Source organism: Otolemur garnettii, unplaced genomic scaffold (assembly GCF_000181295.1).
Source record: "Otolemur garnettii isolate 467f Iridium unplaced genomic scaffold, OtoGar3 scaffold00073, whole genome shotgun sequence".
NCBI lineage: Eukaryota > Metazoa > Chordata > Mammalia > Primates > Galagidae > Otolemur > Otolemur garnettii.
Genome location: NW_003852468.1, coordinates 152,409 through 175,332, shown reverse-complemented (window position 1 = coordinate 175,332; position 22,924 = coordinate 152,409). Strand labels below are relative to the sequence as shown.

General features: G+C 47.4%; 2 protein-coding genes and 1 pseudogene across 5 annotated transcripts in view; 1 reads left to right on the top strand and 2 right to left on the bottom strand.

Annotated features, from left to right (window-relative positions):
• ITGA10 (integrin subunit alpha 10) overlaps positions 1 to 11,708 on the bottom strand; it is a 16,502-nt gene extending 4,794 nt beyond the window's left edge. The window contains exons 1-25 of one of the 3 annotated variants that reach the window (XM_003793777.1): positions 11,488 to 11,708; positions 9,907 to 10,018; positions 9,591 to 9,700; positions 9,284 to 9,375; positions 8,938 to 9,052; positions 7,540 to 7,667; positions 7,212 to 7,360; positions 6,388 to 6,538; positions 6,026 to 6,191; positions 5,811 to 5,884; positions 5,413 to 5,557; positions 5,065 to 5,213; positions 4,686 to 4,829; positions 4,344 to 4,547; positions 3,925 to 4,055; positions 3,350 to 3,516; positions 3,119 to 3,261; positions 2,599 to 2,712; positions 2,296 to 2,381; positions 1,872 to 2,013; positions 1,630 to 1,722; positions 1,384 to 1,460; positions 1,149 to 1,238; positions 694 to 778; positions 401 to 514 (exon numbers count right to left, since the gene is read on the bottom strand). In XM_003793777.1, coding sequence (XP_003793825.1) covers positions 401 to 514; positions 694 to 778; positions 1,149 to 1,238; positions 1,384 to 1,460; positions 1,630 to 1,722; positions 1,872 to 2,013; positions 2,296 to 2,381; positions 2,599 to 2,712; positions 3,119 to 3,261; positions 3,350 to 3,516; positions 3,925 to 4,055; positions 4,344 to 4,547; positions 4,686 to 4,829; positions 5,065 to 5,213; positions 5,413 to 5,557; positions 5,811 to 5,884; positions 6,026 to 6,191; positions 6,388 to 6,538; positions 7,212 to 7,360; positions 7,540 to 7,667; positions 8,938 to 9,052; positions 9,284 to 9,375; positions 9,591 to 9,700; positions 9,907 to 10,018; positions 11,488 to 11,539 — 3,033 coding nt within the window. In that variant the 5' untranslated portion in view covers positions 11,540 to 11,708. The remainder of the gene's footprint in view (positions 1 to 400; positions 515 to 693; positions 779 to 1,148; positions 1,239 to 1,383; positions 1,461 to 1,629; positions 1,723 to 1,871; positions 2,014 to 2,295; positions 2,382 to 2,598; positions 2,713 to 3,118; positions 3,262 to 3,349; positions 3,517 to 3,924; positions 4,056 to 4,343; positions 4,548 to 4,685; positions 4,830 to 5,064; positions 5,214 to 5,412; positions 5,558 to 5,810; positions 5,885 to 6,025; positions 6,192 to 6,387; positions 6,539 to 7,211; positions 7,361 to 7,539; positions 7,668 to 8,937; positions 9,053 to 9,283; positions 9,376 to 9,590; positions 9,701 to 9,906; positions 10,019 to 11,487) is intronic. The other 2 variants (XM_012807657.1, XM_012807656.1) reach the window with 2 other exon arrangements.
• A 1,037-nt stretch (positions 11,709 to 12,745) lies between these two features.
• On the bottom strand, positions 12,746 to 21,506 carry PEX11B (peroxisomal biogenesis factor 11 beta). 2 transcript variants are annotated; one of them, XM_003793780.3, is made up of 4 exons: positions 21,291 to 21,506; positions 20,199 to 20,314; positions 19,039 to 19,240; positions 12,746 to 13,953 (listed from the first exon to the last, which is right to left on the bottom strand). In XM_003793780.3, exons 1-4 carry the CDS (start codon positions 21,344 to 21,346, stop codon positions 13,548 to 13,550), a joined length of 780 nt encoding a protein of 259 aa, XP_003793828.1. In that variant the 5' UTR covers positions 21,347 to 21,506; the 3' UTR covers positions 12,746 to 13,547. The 2 variants fall into 2 exon arrangements, with proteins under 2 accessions (XP_003793828.1, XP_023371287.1); XM_023515519.1 differs by having other exon boundaries at positions 21,295 to 21,377.
• LOC100963950 overlaps positions 21,345 to 22,924 on the top strand; it is an 8,380-nt pseudogene continuing 6,800 nt past the window's right edge.

Sequence of the window (22,924 nt, the reverse complement as noted above, 5' to 3'; positions counted from 1 at the left end):
TGTCATGGCATCACTACAACCTCAAACTCTTGGGCTTAAGCAATTCTCTTGCCTCAGCCTCCCAAGTAGCTGGGACTACAGGTGCTCACTACAATGCCCTGCTATTTTTTTTTAGAGACGAGGTCTCACTCTAGCTCCAGCTGGTCTCGAACTCGTGAGCTCAGGCAATCCACCCACCTTAGCCTCCCAGAGTGTTGGGATTACAGGTGTAAGCCACTGTACCTGGCCTATTATCTCTTTCTTTCTTCCCAAATAAGCCATATGTATTTAAAAAAGTCCTCCAGATGGAGGAGCCCTGATAGCAGTGGCCCAACAAATAGGGAACTAGTATGGTGACCAGCTTCAGTAAGCCCACTAATTCAAGATGGCAGGATTCCATGCCCTCCTAAGCCAGACTCACATTGCTGGTGATGACTTGAGACAGTGATAGGAAGTAATTGCCCCCATGGGCCACAGCTGGAAGGAGGGCTGAGATAGTGAGGCCACTGACCATGTAGCATCCAAGGTTCTGAACCTGAGAGGAGGATTGAAAATGGGAAGAGGTGGGAGACAGAAGATGACCCACCCTCATCTGTTCCTTTTTACCCTAGATGCCATTGAAATCCAAAAGAGATTCTTCTCATCCTTTTCCCACACATCCCACACAGCTGTTGTTCCTGCTTTCCTTGTGCCATGACCCCTCTGACTTCTTACCCTAATGGTGGTTTTGAATTCAGGGCCAGGACCCACCGGGAGAGTCCCATACGGGTGAACTTCATAGCGGTGCAGGGTGGACTCACTGTGTGAACACCAAGTTAGGAAACATGTGGTCACAGCCATAACAGACATAGCACAAAACACGGGTCCAGGGAAGGCAGGACCAGCACATGGATAAAGAGATGGGGTATGGGGAGGATAGAAACGGAACATGACATAGACCTGAAACAAACTTTATGGTCACATTTCATAAACCCTCATCCCAGCTCCAACGCCCAGGGCTCACCACAACCCTATACTTAGAAAAGTAAGATGCTTGAATAAGAAAGTTCAACATGAATACGGCTGAAAGCAAAAAGATTGAGGAGCCCCAAGGGTTTGGGTTTCCAGGGACACTGAAACACACAGAAGGAAAGGGAAGAAACATGAAAGGTGTAAGTCTGAAGCCATACCTGGAGAACAGGAGATGAGGCTCATATCGGATGTAGGCTGAGGTCTGGGCTATGTTATCTTGAAGGGTCCTATTTCTCTCCAGGCTACTACTATAGGGAAAGAGGGGAGAAAATCACATCTAACCCATTCCCAGGCACCCATCTCTGACAATAAAGAATTCAGTGCTTTTCCTCCCCACCCCTCTAGTCAAGAATCCACAGGAAAAGTCTGAGAGGACAGTCCCTTTGTTCTTACCTGGTAGCAGTTAGTTTCACAAAGATCTGGCTCAGGAGGGAGGAGCAGCTAAACTCAAATTCTAGCAGAATGGTCACCTGGGGGAGGGGCATGGGACAAAGGGCTCACCAGCACATGTAGATTCTTCCCGAAGGAACAACGACAGAGCACAGAAGCCCCTATGCCTCTTTCCCGGAACTCCCAGGACCCTCCGATCCCAGCCCCTGCTCTCCCAGAGCCCTCTCTTCACCCTGGATCCCAACTTACCTTGGCTCCAGTCTGAAAGACAGGATGACCCACACGGCAGAGCCGAGCATGAGCAGAAGGGGCTGTGCATTCCATCTTTACTGGGCTGTCTCTCTGAGGGCAGAATAATGAAGGAAGATGCTGGAGCTGGGGGTGCCACGGCTGTCAGCCTCTAAACCCTGAGCCTTTCTTCAGAGCACCTTACAGATGAAGCCAATACCCAAGTCTTCCTCCCCATCCCTCACCCCTTCCTCCAAGGGCACCTGAGGAGTGAGACTGGCCAGGTGGAGGTTTCTAGAGAAGCTGAGATTCAGGCTAGTGTTGTAGGCATTTTCTTTCCTGTTCTCCAGAGTTGCAGATACCAGCACTTTCTGCCGGCCACCTTGAGCCATGAAGGGTGCCTTCCTGGGAATGGTGGATAAGGGTGGTGGATGAGGGAAAGACCAGGGGCTTTTTTTTTGAAAATGGGAAGAGGTGGGAGACAGAAGATGACCCACCCTCATCTGTTCCTTTTTACCCTAGATGCCATTGAAATCCAAAAGAGATTCCCACCTCTTCCCATTTTCAAAAAAGTAACAAAAGTTTTACTTGTGTTATCATGGGTAAGAAACAACCCCCTAGCTCCCTTCAAGTCCCTTCCAGTTTGTCCCAGGTCACCCTGATTTGCCCAGTGCATGTCCATCCAACCTGGAGCCTCTAATGTCCATATTAGCTTGAAGCACCAGGTCTGTGACACATTCATTGTCAGGGCCACAATCCTTGGAGAAGGGAACCTGAAAGAGAGAGAAGGGGCTGAGGGCTGAGAGAAGGGTAAGGAGAAAGGAATGGTATTGGAGGAAAGTGAAAAAAGAAGAATGTGTATATTTTGGTTAGAGGGGCCCAGATCAGCTTTCACTGTGATCTCATATCTCCCTCCTCCCTTTTCTCTTGAATTCACTGAGAGGGCAGTTTGAGAGACCCAGAGGCAGGGAAGAGCTTGGCACTGCTGACCAACGTTCGTATAGAGGTGAGTGAGCCCTCTTCCAGCACAGGCCCTGGCTTTGTGGTATTGTCCAAGGTGAAGGTCACAGTCAAGGCCACTGGCCGGAGGTAATCTGATGTATCCTGAGAGAAATCAGAGTTAAGGATCATGAGAAGCCAGAGTTAGGAGTACAACCCAGGCCCCTGGCAGAATGTAATTTGTAGTGACCATTTCTGTGTGCTGGGCACTGTCTTAAGGTTTTATCAATACTTTAAAACTCAATTCTAAAACAACTCCTGTGGTATAGTTATTGTTATCACCAACAATAATTGCAGACCAAGAAACTGAGGTTTAGTGGTAAAGTGACTAGCTAGGGTTTACAGGTAGTAAGTGGTAGAGTGAGAATTCAGACCCAGAACAGCCTGACTCCAAAGTCTGAATCACTGCACTTTCCCAGCTGCAGCTTTCCTGCTGATCCAGCTGAGATTCCTCCTTGGACCCAGCCTCACTCTCAGGCCCTGATGCAGAGCAGTTCCCACCCCTCCTCACCAGCACATGGAAGTGCAGCTCCTCACAAGTGACATTTCCCACACTGAGCCGGCGCCTCCGAGGAGACAGCCTCTGGCCAGACCCATCAAACGCTGCACGCGCCCCAGCCGTCCACTCATCCAGTGATGCTGCAAACCGAATGTCTGAAGGAGGCAAGAGTGAGGGTGGAGAGGAGTCCAGAGACCAAGGCAGGGGAGTTGAGAAATGCCAGGCTGCACTCTAGTCACTCACAGAACCGACGATCCCAGCGACCAGGAGTGCGGGAAGTCACTTGGAAGCAAAGGGCTGCAGTTAGGCAGACTGCCTCCTGGCCCCGCCTTCTGCAGTCCTTCTGAACCACACTGATGTCTGGTGGGGTCACATCCAGTGATGGGGTCAGGCGGACAATGGGCCGGGAGCTGGGAACAGGGTGGGAAAGAAATTCTAGCAATAGAGGGAAGCTCTTCACCCGACACCCAATGACCATGTCTGTCTCCATGTTGTCAAACAAATGAGGGCTTGGATTCAGGTGTGAACTCTCCCCTGCACTCTCTGGCAGAAGTGAGATAATAGATTCAATTCAATATACACTTACTATACCATATGCTGGGCATTGGGTTAAAATCTCTACATGGATTTTCTCATTTAATCTTCACAATAATCCTATAATATTATGATTGCCATTTTATAAACTATGAAGGAAGCACTAAGTAAGTTGACCAAATAAATAAATAAATAAATAAAAAGTGTAAGACTATGACTTTAAGTCCCTTCCTCCTGACAGCTAAGCTATGCTGCCCACTGTTACCTGAGCTGGGATACCTCACCTGAGCAGGATGGCTGCCCCCTGGGCACCCACAGCCACATCTACCAGGTCATCTCCATCCAGATCTAGCCGGCCATCCACACTTCGGCCAAAATAGCTGAGGGCCTGAGGCATGGAGACAGCAGCAATCCGCTAAGAGGAACAGAGAGGAAACTGAGGCAGGGACTCACACAGCTGGCTTCTCAGGCCTTCTGCCTGCCTCTTTCTAATCTTCCCATCAGGCATGGGCATAAGAGAAACGTGCCTGTGTTTAGAAGTTCCTAATTCAGCAACCTATATCCTAGCCCTACTGCCTTACTTTTTTGCCTACTGGTAAAAGTGCTTGTTCAGTTTGGATCTCAAGCCAAGGGGACTATTGATAAGCAATGGGCTCCTCCTCTTCCTACCACCATGACCCTGCTTTATTTGGGCACTCCTGACCTGGGCAGGATGAGGCCTGATTCCACTCTGGGTGCCATGATATAAGTACAGTGCTCCCTGGTGCCCATCTTCCAGGGGCGCCCCCACCGCCACATCCGCAAAACCATCTTGGTTCAGATCAGGAAGAGCACCCATGGCAAAGCCAAACCGAGCATCCTGGGGGGGTTCTGGCTGAAGGGTTCCTTGAAGCATCAGCAAGGACTGCTAGTAGGTGGTGAAAAGAAGATAGAAGATGCTATTCAGGAAGCCACTCCCTCTCAGCAAGACTTCAAATGGATGTGCCTTTCCTTTTTTCCTCCCTCTGCCCCCCTCCAAGTCCTAGGGGTTCCCAGCACATCTCACCTGGCCTACCAGATACACATAAACACGTCCTGTCTCCTTGTTCTGGGGTCCCAGGAACATGGGGGCAGCCACAAGTAAGACATCAGTTGTTCCATCCCTATCCGTATCCAACGGGCAGAGTTCACTGCCAAAGTATGAGCCAATCTGGGGAGTGGTGGGTGGTGATGACCCCAGAGAAAAGGGAAGTGATTGTAGACAAGCGGTCTCAGTGGGAAGCACTCACCAGCCTGCCAGTCTGGTCCTTACATCCCTGACAGACTCTGCCAAGGAGAATGCAGCACAGACTTTTCAGGCCTCTCTCTTGCCCCTTCACACTGCTCCCCCACAGCGTGGAAGTCTCCGGGGATCCAAGAGTCCCACCCTCCCTTGGATGCCCTACCTGTTCCCCCTGGAGGCTCTGGATGACCCTCACAGCCCCATCTTTCTTAAGCTGGAAGGCAATGACTTTTCCTCGATGTCTAAACCGAGGAGCTCCTGAGAGAAAGAGGCGGTGTCCACCCCGCAAAAGCATAGAGGAGACAGAGTAACCTAGAAACATGAAGACACCAGAGGGAAAGGGAAAGAAGGGCAGAGTCAGAGCAGGGCTTCCCTAAAGGTGCAGAAGGCAGTTCCAAGGGAAGTAGCAAGAGATCAGTAAGAAGAAACTAGGGAGTAGCTCATATCCCCCCACTAAGGAGGCATTTCCTCCCTCTACCCCCCAAGTCCTCTGCAACTTTCTGCTACTCACCCAAGTAGGCTGCATGGTTCTGCAAAGCAGGGGGAAACTCCTCTTCCAGGGCCGTTCGTGGGGGGAAAAGGCGGTGTCCCCCTTCAAGCCATAGCACTGAGCCTCCCCAGTCATAAGCCCCTACCATCCCAAACAGAATCCCATCCTGTGGAGCAGAACCAGATGGGATTCCTGAGATGACAGCAGGGAACAAAGAGAAAAATCTCTCAAGGAGAGGACCACTGACAACAGTACACTGGGGTCAGTTGGAAAAGCATGGGAAAGTTAGCAGGGAGGTTGGTTAAAGGAAGGATCTGGAAGGGCCCTGGGGTTGAAGCTGTTTGAGTCAAAGGTTGGAAGGAGTCATGAAGAGGTCGGAGGTTGGGAGGTGTCATGGAGGGGATCAGTGTCTGTCTAACCTTTAGCTGGTGAGTGGAGAAACCAATCTGAGACATTTCCAGCCCAAAAGAGCTTTCATTTTCTCCATGGGACCCTTGGGCATGAGAAATATATCAAGGCAATATCAGGGGAAGACAGTCCCTCTTTTGACCCACTGAACTCAGTCCAGAACCCCATCTATACTCCAGAACTCTCCACACCATGTCCTCCATTTCTTCTTCCAAGTAATCATTACCCTCAAGACCAAAAATTCGGTCTCCTAGTGCATCCACAATATCAGTCAGCGCAGCCTCATCTGTGACATTGAAGAAGAATCGCTCATCTGGATCACTGGCGATAGCTCTAATTTCCCGCAGAAAAGAGCTGGGGTCTCTCTGCCGCCGAAGGTAGTGACCAAGGACCTGAGGTCAGGAGATCAAGATGGGGTCTATTAGCTGGTGAAGTGGGGTGTTAGAGCTGGTACAGAATACAGCCAATTCAAAGTGAAGTATTGAAGGGAAGTATTTAATGCCCCTGTTTTCCTAAAATTTTTAGTCCTTGGGCAGCTTCCAAATCACCACCCCCTGACCATCGTCCCAGATAAGAGTTGATTCTCACTGCAATCCCATAGCGTGTCACTTTTCCAGCCTCACAGGCCTTCAGTGCTGCAGGAAGCTCCTCTCCATCGTGGGATTCTCCATCAGTAACAACCACCAGTAGCTTGGCAGCCTCGGGTCGGCCCCCATGAGACTGACTGAACCCTTCTGTGCTGAGAGAGAAAGAAGTGAGGTGTGATCAGATGTATGCAGACACACATATCACATATCACATGCAGGATTTAATGCTATCAGCACTTCACTAAGGTTGGTCATCTTGCCTTTTAAGGCCATTTCCCCAGTGTCAAACATGAAGACCGGCACAGAGCAAGAGCTCAGATGTTTGAATGTCATAGAACATACAGAGTAACAGATCAGATAATCAATACAAATGATACAAAATTCATTCATTCATAGATTCATTCAACAAACATTATATTTGGGGCATAAATATTAAGGAAATGTAGAACAGAGGAGAATGGTCAGGTCAGGGGAGTTAAATATGGGCTTTGAATGAGGTTTGGAAAGTGGGCTAGGACATGAGTGGTGGAGAATGACGGGGCCAGGATCAATGTTGGAGGGGAGGGATGGGGAGAGAGAGTTCTGTCTGCAAAGATAAAACAGAGACATGGAGAGGCACAGATCCATGTTCTAGATATTGTAGAAACACAATGAGAGGGAGTACAAGGACAGCTGACCTCACTTTCTTCCCTGGGGCATTAATGCACATATAAAGATAAGCACGCAAAACATCTCCAGATGCTCATACTGCACTCCACACCATCCGCTGACCCTTCTCAGCTCTCATCCCTCTGGCCCCCCACATCCCCTTTCCCAGTGCCTCACCAGGCCATCATTATTGCTTCGGCTGTCTTTGTCTCCCGTCCTTCCCTCCGACTGAGGTTTCTTGCTGCTCTCACTACTTCTTCCTTGGTTCGGAAATCTCCCAGGGACCACTCATGTACAGGGCTCTCTCCATACTGTACCAGTCCCACCTGGGAATTAAGTGTGTATTCAGGTGGAACATACATATGTGGGATGGGGGACAGGAGAGAGAAGAAAGTGTGTGAGAGAGGGAAGATGAACACCAGAATACTACTGAAAATGCTGTCTACATTTCTTTCCTCTTTCCTGTCTCTCCCCCTCTGAGCCCATCCACATTGCTTTCTCTTACCTGTATCTGCTCCGGGTCAATAAAAAGTCTCCCTACCAGTCTTCGTAGGAAGGTCTGAACTTCGGACCAGGGGTAGATGCTGTTGGAGCCATCCAAAACAATGACAACATCCATATATGTGGGACAGCCTAGGAGGAGGGAAGGGTGATGGGGAACAGAGAAGCAGGATCTGGGCTGGGAGGGCACAGTCAATACAAACACTCATGAGGTACTTTTTGCATGTAAGAAGGATACCGTCCCAGGCTCTGGGTAAGTATGGAAATGAGTAAAAGAGGAGACAGCTATAGGTATACAATTACTGGAAAAAAAGAATGAATTGAATGCTATATAGAAAACAACACTTTTGGCTGGGCATGGTGGTTCAATGCCTGTAATCCTAGCCCTCTGAGAGGCTGAGGCAGGAGGATCCCTTGAGCTCAGGAGTTCGAGATCAGCCTGAGCAAGAAGCAGACCCTTTCTGTACTAAAAATAGAAAAATTAGTCAGGTGTAGTGGTGCGCATCTGTAGTCTCAGCAACTCAGGAGGCTGAGACAAAAGGATCATCTAAGCCCAACAGTTTGGTTGCTGTGAACTATGACACCATGGCATTCTACGCAGGGTGACAGAGTAATACTCTGTCTCAAAAGAAAAAAAGAAAAAGAAGAAAACAGTACTGTGCTATAGGAGAATGAAAGAGAATGCTTGCTCTCATAGTGGGGAATCAAAAGAGGCAGCAGCTAAGAAGATATTGAGCAGTAAAGATGTTTGAGGAGGCCGGGTGTGGTGGCTCATGCCAGTAATCCTAGCACTTTGAGAGGCCAAGATAGGTGGATCACCTGAACTCAGGAGTTCTAGACCAGCCTGAGCAAGAGCAAGACCCCATCTCTAAAAATAGCTGGGTGTTGTGGAGGGTGCCTTTAGTCACAGCTACTCAGGAGGCTAAGACAAGAGAATCACTTGAGCCCAAGTGTTTGAGGTTGCTGTGAGCTGTGAAGCCACAGCGCTCTATGGGGGGCAACAGAGTAAAACCCTGTCTCAAAAAAAAAAAAAAGTTTGAGTAGAGGAGAATATAAGGAAAGGAATTTGGTTAGAGAATATGTGAAACAAAGGGAGATGAAGGTAGGAAAATAGATGACACACAGGAGAATGGTGAGGTGCATACTATGGCCAAGGCCCAGGGTGTGTGAAGGGATGAGTTGAGTTTCTGAAGTTGGTTAGATCAGATCATGGTGTCTTGATGTCCTGGTAAAGAGTCTGAATTCTAATGTGTTAGGAAATATGAGGCTTTTATGGGCATATTAGGTAGCAATGAGGATAGGCATGACGCAGGGCTCCTGCCATATGCCCTTTTGTCCCAATTTTTCCCCACCAAGCACCCTCTTCTGAGCATTAACTCCTCAGGCCCTTCCTCTGGCTCACGTTGGGCAGTGGGTGCCAGGCTTCCCTGGGGCCGGAATGAAGCATCCACACGGGCACATATCCCAGAACTGAAGACCGAGCTGCCACAAGCACGAGACCAGAGAGGGGCACAGGCCTGCGAACGGGTGGAGAAAATAGTTACTCCCAGGCTTGGGAGGGCACCCACAGAACATGATACCAGTTGAAGGAGGGAGGCATTAAGACCACTTCCTGAGATTCTCTATCTTGTTTTCTAGGATTTTGGACTCTTGGACTCCTCCACATAAACTAGTTTCCCTTCCCACACTACTCCGTTTTCCTGCTATGGACCTTCAGAGGCCTTGCCACCACCCTTTCCTTAGCTCACCAGGAATCCCCCATCACCATCTGTCTCTAACAGGGACATCCCCAGGTGCATATTCACAGCAGGCTGAGATGAATTTCCCAGTTGATAGTCACCTGTTTGGAGGGGAGATAGAAGAGAATGAGATCATGGGGTCACAGAGAGGATGCTTTTAAGTTCAGGGTGATTTTGGAAGAGAATGAGAAGGGATCAGTATCAAATTGGGGACAGGGAATATATGGGTTATGGGGTTAAAGAACCTGAAGTCTAGGGGTTAAGGCTACTAGGGAATCAAGTCAGGTGTTAGGAGAAGTGTCAGGCATCTTCTTACCCAAGTGGCCCTTGGCACATGGGGCATTGTAGGGGCCCCCTACAGGGCAGCGATAAACGTCCCCCCTCCGGTCACCTGAAGGCCCATCCCAGGGGGCGCCCACCAGCATCCTGGGAGGAGGATGTGAATATAAGCATAGGGTGAACACGACCCTTGACATAGGCGAGAGGGAAAGGGCACAGAGGTGGTTAAATTTAGAGCCCCAGTCACTTTCATAAGTTCAGATTGGCTTGAGTCCATCTGTCTTGTCAGCACTATCACACTTTATCAGCACTATCACCGTCCCAATCCCATGGGCCTCTAGTTTCCTTCTCACCATCGCTGTCCATCCCCAATATGTTGTAAGACACTGTATCCAAATTCAGCCTCTGATGGGCCTGAGAACAGGCGTGGGTGATGCACGTCCAGGTTAAAGGGGGAGCAGAGACCTGTGTGGCCAAGATCATAAGGTCCACATGAAGTAGTCAATGAAAGACTAGAGAGGCCCAGCAGAAGAGAAGCCATGAGGGAATGTCTTCCTCTCAGTCTGTCTGCCTGCTTTTTCACTCATAAGGTCTCCTGGCCTCTGTCAATGTCATGTACTCAGAGCCCTAAGCAAGGATGATTCCCTTCCTGTGTTTGTGTCTAGATGCGTAACCTGTGGCCCTCTGCCAGGCTGATGTGCAACTGTATTTCTCCTCCCACCCCTGAAATCTCATTCACAGACATGTCTAGAAAGCTCAAGTTACTCTTTTCCACATCATTCCTCCTACACATTCTCCTTCTTAAGCTGTGAGGGTAAAAAGAAAGAGAAAGCCTTTCTGCAGCCCCAGAATGGTCATTCCTTCCAAACTTCCCCCAAGACGCAGGATCACAGGGGCAATGAAAGGAGGTGAAGGAGCGCTGTGTCTGGGCCTCTCTTTCTCTATCTCTTCTTGACTTCCAATGTCATTTTTACACTTTCACTGTCTTTCTCCAATGTTTAGGTCCCTGGTTGACTTTAGCCCTGGAAACCTCAGTGGTAATTAACTGGGTGGAGCCACTAGCCTGCCCACACACATAGTTTGCCATCCAGCCTTGCCAAGGGTCCCCTCTCTCCAGTTTCCCACAACTTGCCTCTTTTTTAACTCATCTACCTTCTCAACTGCTCCCCACCTACCTCCATGGTTTCCTCAACCTTCAGGACACTCTAAAGACCCCCAATCATGTCCTGGCTGACTCTTCTCTTCTAACCCCAATCCCTTTAAAATCAGCTGGTATTTTAGGAAACAAAGATTACAGGGCACTGGCAAAGAAAAATTCCAGGCCTCTTGTCCCTCCCATGGTTCTTCTCCCAACTGTGTCCTGCTCCTTACGGATTCCAAGCAACCCCCTTTTAGGCTCCCCTACCACCACCACTATCAATGTCTATAGCTCTATCCCAAATCATGCTCATTTTAAGAAAGTGTCTTGTGAGCCTTTTTGCATTCAGGAAATTGGCAGGATTGTATGACCAGGAATTGTAATTCATTGGTTAGATAAACCTAGAGTTCTGACCACATAGTCAGTTATACTCAGGCCCCAAGGACCACCAAGGGTAGGAAGAAGTAGGGAGGAAGGTAATAGGAATGAGACTAGCCACGTGGACAGCTACATCATGTTTCTTTTCTGTCTCCTCACTCCTACAGAGCTTAGGACAAAGGTTTTATGTAATTAGATACAAATCTTAGTCCCAAGCAGCTTTAGCCCCTGCCAGTCTTGATATTAGAGCAGTCATGCTGGGACATAAGAATGTCCACGCATGTACACACACACATACACAAAATGTAGAATCAGTGTTAACTTCCTACACTGACTCCCAAAGAATTTTAACCCTAGGAGTCCTGATTCCAAGCAATTCGTAGACCTTCCATTCCCACCAGAAACCAACCTCCCTCACCTGTCAGGAACATCAGAGGCAAGAACAGGTGAAAGATAAGGGAGCGCTTCATGCCTGGTCGTCCTCTGTCTTGTATGAGAAGTCTTCTGTCTGTCCCTCTCCTTTTCTGTTTTCTTTACTTTCCCTCCCATCCTTCCCCCTCCCACTGCAGCTAAAAATAAAGTTGGAAGGAATGGGAGGAGTGCTGGTGGGGAACTGTAGGGAGCCCCAGACCAAGGGAAGGAGAACTGAGCAACTTATGTAGCCTACTTCTCTGCCTTGGTGCTGCCCCCTGGAGGCCTCATCTTGATATTCAAGGAGAACACATTTTTTGATTATTTCTATTTCTTTTTTTCTACCTTTTTTTTGTTGCCAGTCAATAGTGATAGATTTTCTTTTTCTTTTTTTTTTTTTTTTTGAGACAGAGTCCATGATGTTGCCCTTGGTTGAGTGCTGTAGCATCACAACTCACGACAACCTCAAACTCTTGGGCTTAAGCGATTCTCTTGCCTCAGCCTCCCAAGTAGCTGGGACCGCAGGTGCCTGCCACAACATCCGGTTATTTTTTTTTTTTTTTTGGCTAGGGCTGGGTTTGAACCCACCACCTGTGGTATATGGGGCTGGCACCCTACTCCTTTGAGCTACAGGTGCTGCCTCATTGGACTATTTTTTACTGCAGTTGCCATTGTTACTTAGCTGGCCTGGGCCGGGTTCCAATTTGCCAGCGTCAGTGTATGTGGCTGGGGCCGTAACCACTGTGCTACGGGTGCCTAGCCTCTTTTTACTTTCTAACCCTATTTATCTCAACCTGAGATAAAGAAAATGAAAGCACTGATAGCAGTGGTATCATTTTCCTCACACATTCAGCAGATGGGTTCCAAAATGTGAAGACAAATTGGATAAACCAAGCGTTACCAGCCCCACTCTACCTAGTTCTGTTTGTGGTCTCAGCCTGTGCTGCGTTTTGGCATTATAGTTTTTAGAGGGACTGTATCTATGAACTGGTATGCTGTGTTTTGTGGCACTGGTATAATTACTTTACCATTAGACCACTTCTTGGACACTCTAACTCTTCAACCAGGTATAAATTTCTTAAAGTTGGCACTGTGGTACTGTTTAGCTTTTTATGTGTCTGCTACCTAGTATTTTTTCCTGTACTCTGTAGGTGCTCTATAAAAACATGTAGGTGATGATTATTGTCAAGCCCATGAGAAACCCCAAAGCACAGTGACAGGAATGGGAGCTTCAATGATCAAAAACTGAGAGACCAGACCAAATGTCAATGAGCAAAGTGATCTTTAATTTGCAGACCTGAAAGACTTGCTCTCCGTTGTGAGCATGAGCCACAGCTATTTACATGGAATCACTGTACAGTATTTACAGCAAGATGCTAGACATAGCATCATTCTGGATAGGCAAAGAAGGGATAAAAACAGACTAAGGAACAAAGCTCTGAAATAAAATATAAGCAGAAATCTGAAGGGGTGGGGATAGGGAAGAGTAAGGGCCAAATCACGAGGGAGGCTGGTGAGGTAGACATGAGGGAGGAAGAGGAAGGTCAAACCACCTGTGGTACAGAGACACAGGGAAGAGTCCACTGGGACATAAAGTCTAAAAATAATGATTAGGAGTCTGAAAAAGGAAAAATCTGCCACAGGCCACCTCTGAGAGAAAAAAGAAGCCAGTTAGAAACTTACAGACAAAACCTCACACCTTCCCACCAAAAAGTAATTCTGCTGATTAAATTCCTAGATGGAGACTCAGAATGTAAATAAGAGAGACACATAGACATAGACTCTTAAAATATACTTAAGAGATGCAAAGTAAAAAGTCAAGAGAGACACAGACAATGAAAAAAGAAAAGAACAAACGCTCAGATATATCTGGATATTATAATCATCCTGCTGACCTCATGAGTCACCTATCTTCCCTCATCATTTCTAAAGCTTCTTCCTCTATCTCTAAATCTCTAAAATGTAGCTTTAACCAAGGAGTAGAATTAGAACAAAGCTGGTACATGGAGGACAATCCAAGATTCCATCTCGTCAATTCAGGTCCACTCCTTTTCTTGTGCCAGAATGTCAGGGTTTCAGTCGTAGCCAGGGATATATTAGGGTGAGAATAGACAGGATGGAGGACACGAGGCCACAAAGCCCCACAATCCCAGGGCCACAGTGCCAGAGACCTAGTTTGTCCAGTGGAATGAAGAGATCACAGGCATTTCTGACCACATCCAGCAGAAGTGGGGGATGACCGCGAAGGACTCGAGCCAGGAGTAGGACTCGGAGCCGAAGCTTCACAGCCAGTTGGGGTAGACCTCCTCCTGGTGTCCCTGGTCCCCCAAGTTCCCCAGTTTCAATTCCTCCTGGGATTCCTCCTCCAGAACTCTTCAGTCGCCGGCTACAAGCTGAAGACTCCTGTTCCATCAGTAGGCGAATCTCATAAGCATCACGGCTCAAATTCATGATGAGGGAGAACAGATAGTACCTGAAATACACACAACACAAGGGTCGGTAGTGTAAGTACACCTACTGAACATATCCAACATAACATTCTAACATTTTCTTTTTCCATACTGCAAAGGGATTACACATTAGAAAACCAGAAGTAAGGGCAATGCCTGTGGCTCAGTGGGTAGGGCGCCGGCCCCATATACTGAGCATAGCGGGTTCAAACCCGGCCCTGGCCAAACTGCAATTAAAAAAATAGCTAGGCGCCTGTAGTCCCAGCTACTCGGGAGGCTAAAGCAAGAGAATCGCCTAAGCTCAGGAGTTGGAGGTTGTTGTGAGCTGTGTGATGCCACGGCATTCTACTGAGGGTGATAAAGTGAGACTCTGTCTCTACAAAAAAAAAAAAGAAAGAAAGAAAACCAGAAGTAAGTGCCATCACTCCTACGCCTTATTGGAAATGTCCTCCCTTGAGGACATGATGCTAAGTGCAATAAGCCAGATACAGAAAGACAAATATTATATAATCTCACTTATACACAGAATCTAAAATAGTGTAATTCATAGAAGCACAGAATAGAATGGCAGTTTCCAGGGACTGGGGGATGGGGGAGATGATAAAATATTAGTCAAAGTGTATGAAGTTTCAGGCTCAGCACTCATAGCACAGTGGGTACGGCTCCAGCCACATACCTGAAGTTGGCGGGTTCGAACTTGGCCCAGGCTAGCTAACCAACAATGACAACTGTAGCAAAAAATAGCCAGGCATTGTGGCAGTCACCTATAGTCCCAGCTACTTGGGAGGCTGAAGCAAGAGAATCACTTGAGCCCAAGAGTTTAAACAGAGTTTACCGAGTAAGACTCTGTCTCAGGGCTCGGCGCCTGTGGCTCAACCAGCTAAGGCGCCAGCCACGTACACCTAAGGTGGCGGGTTCAAATCCCCAGCCCGGACCCGCCAAACAACAATGACGGCTGCAACCAAAAAATAGCCGGGCGTTGTGGCGGGCGCCTGTGGTCCCAGCTACTTGGGAGGCTGAGGCAGGAGACTCGCTTGAGCCCAGGAGTTGGAAGTTGCTGTGAGCTGTAATGCCACGGCACTCTACCCAGGGGGACAGCTTGAGGCTCTGTCTCAAAAAAAAAAAAAAAAGACTCTGTCTCAGAAAAAAAAAGAAAGGGTATGAAGTTTTAGTTACACAAAATAAATAAGTTCTGGAGATCTAATGTACAGCATAGTGACTATAGTTAACAATACTGTGGGGTTATTTTTTTCTATAACCAACACTCCTGTGTTGTATATTTGAAATTTGCTAAGAGGGTAGATCTTAAGTGTTCTCATCATTAAAAAAAAAAAAAAAAAAAAGGTAGGGTGGTGCCCGTGGCTCAGTGGGTAGGGCGCCAGCCCCATATACCAAGGGTGGCGGGCTCAAATCTGACCACAGGCAAACTGCAACAAAAAATAGCCAGGGGTTGTGGCAGGCCCTGTAGTCCCAGCTGCTTGGGAGGCTGAGGCAAGAGAATCGCCTAAGCCCATGAGTTGGAGGTTGCTGTGAGCTGTGACACCACAGCACTCAATCGCGGATGATAAAGTGAGACTCTGTCTTTAAAAAAAATAAGGTTACTCTGTTAGGTGATAGATATGTTAACTACCTTAATTGTGGTGGTTATTTCACAATATATATATGTGTAAAACATGAAGCTGTACACCTTAAATATGTATTTGTCCATTATACCCCAATAAAAATGAATAAAAGAACTCCTTCCAACCTTCTGTAACTAATATGTTACAGAAGGGCTCAAACAATCCTCTTGGCCCAGGCTCCCTAATAGCTGGGAATACAGGTATGTAACACCACAGCTAAATATTTTTATTTTTTGTGGAGACAGAATTTTGGCATGTTGCCCAGATTGGTCTTGAACTCCTGGCCTCAAGCTACCCTCCTGCCTTGGCCTCCCAAATTGCTAGAATTAAGGGATGAGCCACCACACCACCCCACCTGACCCTATTTTATTTTCCTGCATGTTACTTGTTACTATCTGATATTTTTCTTATTTATTGTTAATTTCTTTTTATCTCTTCCCATTATAATATACTTAATGGAACAGGGCCCTTGTTTGTCTTTAATCACTGCATGCCTGTGTCTAGACAAGTGCTTGTCAAATAGTAAGAGCTCAACAAATATTTGAAGGAAATAAGTATAGTATATAGATTCATATAGACTCTCCCAGGGAGTTGCTTTTCCATACCACATCTTTGCTCCCACCTCTCATATATAAGAAGCCATATCATAGTCGTAAATTGTAGGGAAAATTGAACGCTGATCTTTTTTTGTTTTTTGAGACAGAGTCTCTCACTTTGTCACTTTTGGTAGAGTGCTGTGCTGTCATAGCTCATAGCTACCTCAAACTCCTGGGCTCAAGCGATTGTCTTGCCTCAGCCTCCTGAGTAGCTAGGACTACTGGCACCCACCACAATACTCAGCTAGTTTTAGAGATGGGTCTCGCTTTTGCTTGGGCTGGTCTCAAACCCATGAGCTCAGGCAATCCACCCATCTTGGTCTCTCAGAGTGCTAGGATTACAGGCGTGAGCATTGAGCCCAGCCCAAGCCCTGATCTTTAGCATAAGATTTGCTTCCTGCTTGAGAGACCTACAGAATCATGAGAATGGCATGTGAGTTGTGTACATGCAGATCAGAAAACTGGCCTCCAGGAGAGAATGCATATGTGAGGTGTGGCAATACCAAGCTTAATAATTATGGTAGAGATTTTCTAGACTCCAAAGGTCTCTTGATGCTAGAGGCAGAGGCTGTGCTCAAGGTCTGCGGTTTTACAAAAACAAAGGTGGAGACATTCTATCTGACCTTCTTCATGTCCTCCCTAATCAGTGCTAATGTTGGACAAGCAGCGTTTCTCTACTTCTTCTCATTTTATGATAATAAATACAGACTCAAGGTTTGCCTGGGAGGGCTCCTCCTAGAGTCACTCAGTCCCCTGACACAGACTTTGTGTCAAGCCTCTTCATTCCTCACATCAAAACCCCCTCATCTGGTGACCCCAAGATCCTTCAGTAAATCATTGGGAAAGATGAAGAGAAAAGCAAGGCAGAAGTGGAGGTGGAAGATGCTAATATAATGAAAAAGAACAAAAACAATCATAGGGAAACAAATACAGGTAATATATATATGCAAAGAATTTTACTCCTAAGTCCTATTTCTCTCTCCCTCCATTGTGAGCCACCTCCTTAGTCTAAGCCAACATTATCTCTTAGAACATCTCCTCTCTTATCCCATTGCAATCCATTTTCTACATTGCAGTAGGAGAGATGCTCTTTTTTTTGAAACAGAGTCTCAAGCTGTTGCCCTGGGTAGGTGCTATGGCATCATAGCTCATAGCAACTTCAAACTCTTAGGATCAAGTGATCCTCTTGCCTCAGTTTTTCTATTTTTAGTAGAGACCGGGTCTCACTTTTTGCTCAGGCTGGTCCCAAACTGGTGAGCTCAAGCAATCCACCCGCCTTGACCTCCTCGAGTGCTAGGATTACAGGCATGAGCCACTGCACCCGGCTGGAGAGATGCTCTTTAAATACAATTTGAATCAAGTCATGTCCTTGTTCAGAAGCCTTAAACAATGTCCCACTGCACATAGGATAAAATTTAAACAAAACAAATAAAAAATTCTTACCACTGCCTGCAAGGTTCTGTATGAATTATCTGGCTCCTGCCTATCACTACAACTTAAAAAGAAAAATTTTTTTTGAAGCAGGCTCATTATGTCACCCCCGGTAAAGTCCCGTGGCATCACAGCTCACAGCAACCTCAAACTCCTGGGCCCAAGTGACTCTCCTGTCTCAGCCTCCCAAGTAGCTGGGACTACAGGCACCTGCCACAACACCCAGCCATCTTTTGGTTGGCTACAACTTAAATTTATATCCTTCACTCAATACTGTCCATTACACTGGCTTTCTTCATGTTTCTCTGAAATCTTTCTTGGTTTAAAGCCTTAGAATGTGCTATTTTTTTCTCTGTTTGGAAAGATCTTTTCTGCTACTCTTTACTCTCAGACTTCAGGTCTAAACTAAAATATTACTTCTCAAAGAGTTCTTCACTGATCTTTCTTTTTTATCTTGTGGTTTTTTTTTTTTTTTTGGAGACAGAGTCTCACTATATCACCCTTGATAGAGTGCCCTGGCATTACAGCTCACAGCAACCTCAAACTCTTGGGCTCAAGCGATTCTCTTGCCCCAACCTCCCAAGTAGCTGGGACGATAGGTGCTCACCAAAACACCCGGCTATTTTCTGTTGCAGTTGTCATTGTTGTTTAGCTGGCTGGGGCTGGGTTCAAACCCGTCACCCTCGGTGTATGTGGCTGGTGCTGTAACCACTGTACCACGGGTGCCAAACCTCTTCACTGATCTTTCAATCTAAACTAGCTACTAGCTCCCTTTGTTATATCTTTCATAACACTATGTACCTTCCCACAAATATATCTAAGTGGTTATTTGTTTTACTATCTGTTTCCCCAGCTACACTGGGAGCTTCCTGGGAGCTTCCTGGGAGCAGGAACCATATCTTTTTGGCTCTTTGCTCTATCTTCTGGCCCACAATAAGCACCTAATATATGTTTTTAGAACAAATGAATGAGCAGGTAGTGAGGGGAATCATAACCCCTCATCTCTATTAAATCACTAGAATATGTGGGTCACTATGAAAGTTTTGAGATACATAAAAACCAAGAAACGTAAAATCTGTGCAGACAGAAACAAAGGAAGCCCTCCCAATAATACCCATAAGCTGAGCACGGTGAAACTTGCATGGGTGAATCAAAAAGGAGGCTGTTAACTGTGTTTCTTGGAAATGAAATAATGGACCGTCACACAGTCTGTCTCAAAACTTTCATAGTGACCTACATATTCTTGCCCAATATTAGTTGTTCATCATGGAAGAGCATCTGTTGTCTATCTGTCCTCATTCATTATTCTCTGATAGTTTCTGAACTAAATGAAGATTTGAAGTGATTGGTTCAGACATATATTCTCTGAGATGATCCTGGGAGACCTTTCTCTCACAAAAAGGCTAGCTATGCAATATAGAGGTTACTATAGGTCTTATAGTATAAAATTGTATCAAACCTGAATGAACGCTGGGCCCACTTCTCCTGATCCACACGGGGAGCCAGTCCAGACTTTCCAGCCCATAGGACATTGTCACAGGCGAAGTACAAGGCTCGATTGAGGTGACTAACAGTGATGCAGAATCTCAGAACAACATCTGACAGGTGCACAGCTCTTTTGGCTGACTCAAGGGCATCCGCTGAGTTACCCAAGCGTAGAACTTGTGGAGATTAGAAGAAAAAGCAAGGAAGGATTTGGAGGCACAGAGGTAAGAAACAAAAAAAAAGAGAAAGGAAGAAGATGAAAGTTGAGCAACTAATGGTAATAACTTTTTAAAAGAGCAGAAACAATTCATTTCTTTTTACTTTAAATTTTAATTATTATTATTAATTTTTTTTTTTTTGAGACATTCTCTCACTCTGTTGCCCTGGGTAGAATGCTGAAGAGCAACCTCAATCCCTTGGGCTTAGGCGATCCTCTTGCCTCAGCATCCTGAGTGTCTGGGACTACAAGTGCCCACCACAACGCCCAGCTATTTTTAGTAGAGATGAGGTCTCCCTCTTGCTCAGGCTGGTCTTTTAACTCCTGAGCTCAAGCAGTGCACCTGCCTTGGCCTCCCAAAGTGCTAAGATTATAGTCATGAGCCACCACATCCAGCCCAAATTTTAATTAGTTTTTGTCCCAGTTTAGTTTCCTCAGCCTTGGCCTGTTCTCTTCAATCTTCCATTGCTTCTTTACCCCTGCTCTCTTATTATCAATGGGAGGCACACAGAGCCACAAGAGGGAGAATTGGCAGAGAAGGTAAAAAACAGAAACAAGAGATTAACAGAGGCTAGCCAGGAATGGAGCAAGGGTTGGGGTGGTAAAGAATGACACGAGGCTCGGCGCCTATAGCTCAGCCGGCTAAGGCGCCAGCCACGTACACCTAAGGTAGCGGGTTCGAATCCCCAGCCGGACCCGCCAAAACAACAATGACGGCTGCAACCAAAAAATAGCCGGGCGTTGTGGCGGGCGCCTGTGGTCCCTGCTACTTGGGAGGTGGAGGCAGGAGACTCGCTTGAGCCCAGGAGTTGGAGGTTGCTGTGAGCTGTAATGCCAGGACACTCCACCCAGGGGGACAGCTTGAGGCTCTGTCTCAAAAAAAAAAAAAGAATGACACGAAAGGCACAGTTACTTACGCTTTCTTCCAAGGCTTAGATGACCCTCCAGTTGTCGAATTTGTTTCTGTAACTCAGGACTGGCCCCATGTCTCTGCAGGGCATGGCCGAGAAGAGAGCAAGCATACTGAGCAGCCCTGGAGGAGAGGACAGGTAAGGGTAAGGCAGAGACCTCCCTAAACTCCCCCTCAAAAGTATCCTCCAAAAGGGAGGGATAGATGTCCCCTCCCTTCAGTGTGACACCTTAGCTGGTTTTCATGCCCACATCTCACCGTTTCTCCTCCAGCCCCAGGGAAGGGAAAGGCATTGAGGATAAAAAGGAGCCTATAAGTGGGTGGAGAACACTATTGAAAGCTGAGAAAATAAGATTTGACAATGATGAGGCCTGAAGGGGCCAGTGAAGGCACAGGGTCGGTCACAAGCACAACATAGAAACATGTGACTGATAAGCGAGGGGAAAGCTGAAGGGCAGATTATTCTCAGAATAGGCAAGCTAAGAGATTTCAAGGCCTTGAAGCTGAATCGAGATCAAAAGACAAGAGTGGAGGCAGATAGCTGGGCGTTGTGGCGGGCGCTTGTTAGTCCCAGCTACTCGGGAGGCTGAGGCAAGAGAATCGCCAAAGCCAAGAGATGGAGGTTGCTGTGAGGGGTGACGCCACGGCACTCTACCGAGAGCGAAAAAGTGAGACTCTTGTCTCTAAAAAAAAATGAATAAATAAAGAGTGGAGGCAGAGGGGTTCCCGGATGACAACATGGTAAAAGGACACAGAAACTAGGAGAGCCTGCTCAGCCCTGGGACAGAGTCCGGTTCGCGATGCGGGGCGGAATGACACTCCTCATTCCACCACTGCCCAGTGAAGAAACTGTTGGTCTTAATGTAAACTCGACGACCCTGAGCGGCCTCCCCAGTGGCCCACTCGTGCCTCAGTTTCCCCATCTCTCCCCTGAGCAGAAAAGAATCATCGCCTCATGACCGGCTCAAATCTGCGCCCCATATTCCATCCCGGCCCCCGTAGCCGACTTGACCCCTTTTGACCCCCGCCACCTGAATTGACCTCGCCTCACGAGAACCTTCCTCCGCCCGTCCTCCCCACGTTCCTATTCGGGCCGCACCTACACAGCCGCTCCCGGGCCTGACTCTGAGCACTGAAGCGGACCCAAGCGTCCATGACAGCGGCCGCCCCGGCTGCGCGGCTCCGCTGTGGCCCCACTTCCCGCCCCTCGTCACGCCTCCTGGGCGACCCAACGGTGACTCGCGAGGGACAAACAACATACGACTAGAAAGAGAGCAGAGTTGAAGTGGAAAATCAGGACCGAAACCTCTCGTCTCTGGCCTACTCTGCGAGCAACTGTGATTGTATCTCCGTCAGAGCAGTCACTGACCAGATCTTTACGTCTTTAAGCACAAAGCCATCTCTATGTTCCGCTTTAAATAATCCGGACTGAGGGCGGAGCCTGCTGGGTTGGGGGCGGGGCGAGAAAGCGCCCGGGAGATCTCAGCCCAGGCGGCCAGTACGGAGTTCCCCAGGTGCCCCCAACGTACCCGCACGCAAAATCCGGTTGAAACCAGGGCTAAAGGACCTAGAGAGGTCTAAGGCAGTAATAGTCCAAAACCCAGACTAGTCTGTACAAGGGAAAAGGAACATGATTATTACCAAATCTCCGTTCCTACAGGACAGTGATAATTAGGTAACTTCCTCCAGAATAGATGGAGAATCTTTAGGCTTTAGGGGACGAAATTCGCAATATCCAGCTCTAGATCACGATAAGGCAGGCGAAGAGTCAGTAGTCAAAGCTAGTCACTCTATATTCACACTTCATTCTCCCCACCCTTCCCTTCCAAGCCACCACCGAATCTGTGGACAACAGCAGGCCTTGGGCTGGACGGGATCTGAAGTGAAGGCAACTCAGAGTTGCCCACCTTCTCAGCTGCAGCCAGGGTCCGAATGGGAGTGACCATTGTGCTGTTTTGTTTCCTTCGGCCAGAGGAAAGCTGGCCCCGCTATAGTGGTCAGTGACAGTCCTGGCAGCAAACACAGCTAGCTCTGGTGGGGGACTCTCCGACCATTTAGCATCTTCTGACTTACCGGTTACTTTTGTAGTTACACGCTTATATGCCGCATGGAATATCACTGTTCAGTGGCTACCTCGGGACAGCACATATTAAGACCTCATGTTCCTGAAACTAGTGGCTATAAATGTTACAGCTTTCTTGCCTGTGGTCACTGGGCTTGACCACCATCCGACAGTACTCAACTAGTCTGGACTGTGCTCAGGTGGAAAGAAATTTCTGCGGGCAGCCTGGGAACTTAGTTTCCTACTTGCCTTGCAGGTAAGTGACTTGTCCAGACTCAGCGCTGGGATGGACAGGGATTTGGGTACACAACATGAACCTTGGAAGTCAAAGGGTATTTTTGTCCACCATTAGCCATTAATCCTCTGGGATGGAGCCTCTGCTATCATTTCTGCAAGTTAATATAATTTGCATGTTCATTTAATTTCCATTTTAAGAGCCTATCTTTTGTTATTTATTTTTTGAGAGAGTCTTACTCTATTTCCCTGGCTCAAGTGCCATGGCATCAGAACTCACAGCAACTTCAAACTCTTGGGCTCAAGTGATCCTCTGGCTCAGCTTCCTGAGTATCTGGGATCACAGGCCCTCACCATACCACCCAGCTAATTTTTCTGTTCTTAGCGGAGACAGAGTCTCACTCTTGCTCAGTCTGTTTTTTTTTTTTTTTTTTTTT